The 7179-nt window shown below is 49.8% G+C and overlaps 1 protein-coding gene across 1 annotated transcript in view; it reads right to left on the bottom strand.

The window, feature by feature from the left end:
- Positions 1-1273: 1273 nt before the first annotated feature.
- Positions 1274-7179, bottom strand: part of LOC123091999 (E3 ubiquitin-protein ligase RNF25) — a 49417-nt gene continuing 43511 nt past the window's right edge. The window contains exons 6-7 of the mRNA XM_044513636.1: positions 2513-2655; positions 1274-1941 (exon numbers count right to left, since the gene is read on the bottom strand). Of these exons, the coding sequence (XP_044369571.1) occupies positions 1507-1941; positions 2513-2655 (578 nt within the window). The 3' untranslated portion in view covers positions 1274-1506. The remainder of the gene's footprint in view (positions 1942-2512; positions 2656-7179) is intronic.

Here is a 7179-nt window from a genome sequence, read left to right as displayed (position 1 = left end):
GATGGTCACCCGCAGCTCGTGTAGATCCCCCTGCTAACAACCCCGTACACACAAGCGTTGCGACTCATGGTGCACAAGGCGGCCGGCATGAAAGATGTGATGGTGATGCATATGGGCAGCGATGGGGGAACACACGGCGGGGATGGCGGTGCTACAACCCACACCTAATGGAGTTGCAACCATTGGAGGGTGGTGTTGGAACCATGGGGGAGCACTGGTGCCATGTCTTGCCACTGCCGACCGGGCAGATTGCTGCAATCTTTGTCGGCAGAGCTGCAACCGGTGTATTGCAAAGGTGGAACTAGCGTCGAGAACAGACGCACCTCTCGCCGCCGATGTGTTTTTTTGCTGGAACCACCATTATTTGTTGCTGGAACTTGCTAGGTTTTTTGTTGCATTTACTTCTTTTTCTGCTACTGTATTTTTTGCTGGTTTGCTGCATCAACTTCTTTTTCTGCAGCTGCAACCCGTGTGTTGCAAAGCTGGAACCAGCGTCCACCGATGCTGGAACCATGCATATTTTTGCGACAAGCATATCCATGTTTTGCTGGAAAACATCTCATTTTTGCTGAAACTGCGCAATCTTTTTGTTGGAACCGTACCATTTTTTTGCTGAAATGTTTTTGTTTTCGCTACAAATAGCATCAAAAATTGATACCATGGCGGCAGCGAGTAAGGCGGCCGAGGGTGAGCACAAACAGTGCAGGTGGCCTACGAGCATGGGGCGGCCAAGGACAAGTGCGAGGCGGCCAGCTAGCACGAGGATCCTCTGTTTTTTTCTCGCGCGCATGTGCGGGCAAGAAAGAAAGGAGTTAGACGAAATTGAGGGTTGCATAGGACGGTTTGGAGGGGGGAAATCAGACAGCTGCACGACGGCCGGCCGACCAATACCTATTATTGCCCTTTTAGCTTAAGGAAAAATTGGCCCCCTCTTAGTTGTCCGTCACGCTATGTCACCGGCAATGGGGACGCTTTTACGGCCAGTTCTTTTGATGACTTTTAGAATAAACTGGAATAAGCTGCCCCTACCAAGCTCATTAGGCTTAAAAAAAAGTTGATTGGGCTCCTAGAATAAGCTAACTAGGTAGGGGAGCTTATTTTAGAAGACAAAAAAAAAGGCATCAAAAAGAACTGGCCGGCGAGCGCCTCAAAGGCAGCTTGGGATGCATCTCCGGAAGGAATGTCAACCTCACCCGCACAACGAGCAGGGTGCCCCGACGGCATCACCAAATCAAGATCCACCCCGGGCGCCAGGGCCGGCGGGGAGGCAAGGAAGGCGGGCTGGGACTGGCTCAACAGGCTGAACAACGACGCCATTGCGGCGGCAGCAGGGGGCTGGTTGGCTACCGGGTCGCGAGAGAGGGACATGTTCTGCCTCTGCATCAGAATGTGGCTTCGACTAAGTGGCACGAACTCACTCTGCTTTCTAATGAGTTGTCACACTTTTGTTTGACCACCGTACTCTCCGTCAATATACATGTTCGATAAAATAGAGCTGCAAAAATGCTATTGACAAGTTTCTGCGTCTTTCTTCTGCCACTGTTGCCTATCGGGCTGGCTTCTCTGCCACTGTTTTCCAGCAGGTTGGCCATGAGGCTGTCTTCTGGGAGCATAAGCTCGGTTTCTCCTTGGAAGACCTGAATTGTTTTCCTTCTTGCTGCCGCCGCTGATGTTTGCCATGCCGGGTGGATCTGTTTCTGAAGTTGAGCTTGCGGTTGCTTCCCAAGAATTGGTGCTGTCTCCTGCACTTGTGGTTGGCTCACTAGCAGGAAGAAGAACATACATTCCGGGCTGTATGGCAAGGTCTTTCTTTGGTTCAATTAAACCATTCCGTTCTTGTTGCAGACTAAACAATGACCCAAATTTCTCTCTCCTCTTCTTCTCTGCCTCGGAATGGAGCAACTCTTTATCATCTACTCCCAGGTCAACTGTTAAACATGCCTACATGTGAACGGATAAAAGGATATTTATGATGGATTCCACTTAGGCCGCGCTTGGTTCGTCGTTTCTCCGCCGAATTTATTTTCCACCTGTAACCTCTTACACCCGTATTAAACTGGCCACCCGTAAAAACCGGGCGGAAAGAAAACGGAGCGTGGGAGCTGTGTATTAGTTTTCCAGGCGGAAGGCACTGACTGGCCGTTTTTTTCGGATCTAAACAACCAACCAAGCAGCTGTTTCGAAAAGCACGTATTGATTTTCCGGCTGGATGTTTTACGCCTGTAATCGTCCCTGAAACGACAATCCAATCACGCCCTTAGGTGTAGCATATCTCTAAAGGATGAAATAAATTAGAAATAAATAAACTGCACTAAGAATCATGCAACTGTAAGAACTAACAAGTCACTGAAGGAAATTATATCCCTATGATAAATGATAAATTTACTAATTATTCCAAAACAACGATGCAAATATGATGGAGTGCAAGGGATTTTATCTCTAAATAAGAAACTGATAATGCCTGGAAATGTTTAGATGGTTCACTTGTATTTGAATCATATCCACCACATACCATCAGCTGAGAAGTGTTTGCATCCAACAGATCACGAACATGCTCAATGTCCTTTTCATCAAACACTTTGCGGCAAACTGGACAAAATCCTTTGTGATGATTTGCATTATATAGCTTGTCTGAGTTGGACAATCTCAATCCTTCTGAAGAATCAATAACAAGTAGCAACAGAGAAGATTAACCAGTAGTGACATGTAACCAACGGACAAAATGGTAACAGCATGTATGGCCAATAATTGATACGCTGAAAAGATGTCATGTAACGTGGTCATCAAGAAATAGGGATCAGGAATGTAAAGCAATCACTGGAAGTCGAAACTACATTTGTTTTATTTAAGATAATAACCTTATTGAATGAATGGCCTGAAATTTGGAACATGGCGAAGCATTACTGCAAACCAAAGATTTTCCGGACCCAAATTATCCAATAACCGAACTCACCTCCCTTCGTGGACAGAGATTGACAATGACTATTGTTCATTGGAAAACGTTTACAATCGCAGACCGGCCACATCTCGGGCCAGTTGCTCCCACACTCGCCACATCGTGTCATGGGCCCCCACACAAAGCACCACCTCCCCCTTTGCCACATCTTTTTTCCCTCACACCAAATCCATTGCCCCAGCACCCCCCCCCCCCCCCAATGTCGGAGGGAATTTAATCCTTTAAATCTGCTTCAATCCCCCCTCCCTGGTAACGACCACTACAGCAAGACACGGAACCCCGCCGTGCGACGGAGGAGACGTTCGGGGGGCGGGGACGGTGCTGCAAGGGTCGTGCGGCACGACGGCTAGCTACAAACCGACGCCTGACGAGCTGCATCCGGCAAGGCGACGAGCGACAATCGGTGTCCCACATAGCTGCATCCGGCACTGCGGCGAGCTTCAACCTGCGCTCGACGCAGCTACAACCGGCACCCGGTGGTGCTGGAGATGACGGCCACTCGTCCTGCAACCGGCAACACCAACACCAAAGATGACAACACCAACACCAAAGATGACAACATGGGGATGCCGTGACCATGGTGACCACATGCTGGAACAGGCCGGCGGCAAAGTTGCAACCCCGACGGCAAAAGCTGCAACCGTCAGGGGCTGCGATGGGGTTCTTGCAGCGAGCGGACGGTGTTACCGAAAACAGACAATAGTGATGCTGCGACCTCACCCGCCATGTGCTGCAACTGATCGGCTGCAATGCTTCGACCGCAGTCGCCACATGCTGGAACCGGCCGACGGTGATGCCACCACCGCGGACGCTGCACGCTGGATGCTGGAACCAGCTACATGGTGTGTTGTGGCAGGCAGTGTGCCTAGCTGCGACCGGCTCTGCAGGAGAGCTGCGAGGCCATGAGGACACTTGCTTCGACCATGAAGCGTGAGTTGTGCTGCAACGGGAGGGTGCAGCGGCCATGACCAGACGCGTGTAGCTGGTCATGCGCACGGGCTACACAAAGGCCGGCGTCTGACAAGGGAGAGGGACAAAATGCGCCAAAGAGAAGACGGCTCACGTGAGCATCCAGCTCAATATGTTTTGTACGCAGATGATGCACGGGGTTGCTGGAGAGGTAGATGGCCGATATGTTGTCGCAAAAAACCAGCGTGGCAGAGCGCACTGAACAGAGAAGCTCACCAAGGTGCTGGCACAGCCACACACATTCGGCGACCACATTGGCCACACCTCGGTATTCAGCCTCGGCGGACGAACGAGAGCCAGTCGACTGCCATTTCAACGACCAACACACAAGTGCGTTGCCCAGGTAGATGCAGAACCTAGAGGTAGACCAGCACGTGTCCGGGCAGCGGCCAGTCAGCATTGATGTAGGTGCGCAGATAAAGCGTCGATGAAGCATGGAGGTGAAGACCAGGAGCAATGGTGACACGGACGTGGGCACAACACATGCTTGAGGAGCGCGAGGTGGAACTCGCGCGAATCATGCATGTGGAGGCAGATCTAGGCGAGCTCGAGCCGCGTAATTGTCAGGTACTGCAAGGTGTCAGCAAGACTACCGTAGGAAGTGGGATCGGCTACACGGGGACCATCGACAGGGGAATGTATCTGGTGCACCCGTCCTTGTGGTGCTACCGGTGCACCAGATGTCACAACATATTTTAAAACTCTTTTAAAAATGTAAAAAAATCTAGCGCATTGGCACAATCAATGTAGGTTGTCACAAATTTCAGATCAAAATTCAAAGCATTGTTCAGGATACAAAAATGACAAATTTGACATCAATGTGATAATGGGCCATATCTAAAGCCCAACTTATGTTATGTACTATTTAGTGTCGAATTTTTCAATTTTTGTATTCCACACTATGTTCCGCATTTTGGTTTGAAATCTTAGGACAACATACATTGATATTGTGTGAATCTGATAAAAAAACAGAAATTTTCAAACATTTTAAAATGTGCTACGCGAGTTTGGTGCCCCGGTAGCACCACAAGGCTTGGTGCACCAGATATTCTCCCTGATCGACATAGGGCAGCTTGGCCTTCGTGTTCACCAGTGTGGTAGACGGTTTGCAGTTGTCCATGGTGGGTGCTCCACGATGGGACTGGCATACTGTCCTTGGGAGAGGAAGAAGCCCGTGGACGATCGAGTAACACTGATGCCGAGGAAGAAAATGGAGCGGGTTGTGGTCCTTCATGCCAAACTCACCGATGAGCTCGGTGACAACAAATCGGAGAAGCGACGTACTGGAGGCGGTGAGGACGATGTCGTCAACATACAGCAGCAGGTACGCAACGCCGCCGTCACGGTTGTAGACGAACAGTAAGGTCTCGGAGTGTGTTGCAGTGAAGCCGATGGTGCGCAGGAACCTGACGACGAACAGGAACCAAGCGTGTGGCGCCTGCTTCAGGCTGTAGAGGGATTTCGTCAGGCGATGGCGCACGCGAGCCGCCACAAGCGGTGGCGCTTGTATATGCGCCTACGTGCCATGTGCAAAGGAGCCGGAGCAACACCAGAGTACGAAAGCACCTGCATAACAGGTGGGGCAGGAGCGGAAGCTGGGTTAGTACTAGCAAACGGGAAGCTCGTTTCGTCGAAGCGGAGATGCCGACAGGTGAGCACGGGAAGGGTAATCGGATCAAAGCAGCGGTAGCCACGGTGATTGCCTGGAACACACACACGGCACTACGGCAGAGCAAAGCGTGAGCTTGTGCCGGGGAGTGGACGCTATGTTGGGGAAGCATAAACACTCAAAAGCAAACAGGAGAGAGCAGTCAGGTGCGATGCCGAGGAGAAGCTCGAGCGGCACAACCTGCAATTTTGGAGGAAAGTGGCAATGCTGAGTGCTTGGGCTCAGAACCACAGTGGCATGGAGGAATGGAAGAGGAGCGAGCACACACCGTCATTGAGGGTACAAAGGATACTCTCAGCTATGCCATTCTGTTGGCTAGTGTACGGGTAGGAGACGAGCACGGTACCATTGGTGGCGAGCAGGGAGCGCACGGTAGCGTTATCAAACTCATAGCCGGTGTCGGTTTGCAGAGCGAGAATGGGACGTTGGAACTGTCTTTGAACATAGGCAAAAAGGAGATCATAACTGAAAGTAAATCAAATTTGCATTGAAGAGGAGATGTCCATATATAATGTGTAAAATCATCAAGGGTAACAAGGTACGATTCATAGCCTGGTACACTTACAACTGGAGAAGTTCAAATATCTACGTGGAACAACTGAAATGGAATGAAACTACACGCCAAAAAGACGGCTGAAACGCAGGCGTGTGTTTGCCACAGCGACAAGTGTGGCAGGTGTGTGACAGAGCTGTTGCGGCTAATCGGGTACTAAAAGAGGGAGGCAACATTCAAATGCCCAAGACGCTAGTGCCAGAGATCCATGATGACCAAAGCAGGACAGGAGCGAGCCATGGGCATGCTAGCAACAGGTAAAGGTTGATGGTGCAGTTGCTGCGCAGAATCACCGTTCGAGTGCGGCAGTCCTTAACAGAAAAAAAAACAATTCCTCAAACTCAACAATGATAGGATTATCTCGAGAGGAAGCTGATGAACAAAAAGAAGATTCTTACTCCCTCCGTTTTTATTTAGTTCGCATATTAGCTTTGGTCTCAAAGTCAAGCTTTACAAACTTTGACCAAGTTTATAGACAAAAATATTATGATATACAATAACAAATCAACAACATTAGATTTATTGTTGAATATACTTTCACATCGTATAGATTTATTATGATAAATGTCTACATTATTTTCTATAAACTTGGTCAAACTTTACGAAGTTTGACTTCAGTCAACTCTAATATGCAGAGTAAATAAAAACGGAGGGAGTACTAAAGAAGGGAGAAAGAAGCACATTGTAAAGACAAAAAGGGGAGGAAGTGGTGGCAACAGAGTCGGCACCAATGTTAATGATGGGGAGGTGATTACCGTTACCATCGATGATGGAGGAAAAGGAGGGACAGAAGTGTTCAAGACTACCAGGCACGAGGACATGTGCGAGAATGCGCCAGTGTCGAGGTACCAACCTGGCATGCTGCTCGATGACGAGGGCCCTGCTTTGACACTCTGGAGGGTGGCTTGCAGAGAGGCCATGTCCAATGTCGGTGTGGGTGCAGGGCACTAGGGCTAGCAGGAGCGACGTCAGAGGGTCCCTAGCAGGGTAGAAGCTGTGGTAGCCATACATGACATGCGCCATGGGTGGAGC

Source organism: Triticum aestivum, chromosome 4B (genome assembly GCF_018294505.1).
Source record: "Triticum aestivum cultivar Chinese Spring chromosome 4B, IWGSC CS RefSeq v2.1, whole genome shotgun sequence".
In the NCBI taxonomy this organism is placed as follows: Eukaryota; Viridiplantae; Streptophyta; class Magnoliopsida; order Poales; family Poaceae; genus Triticum; species Triticum aestivum.
This window is presented reverse-complemented; position numbering and strand designations above follow the sequence as displayed.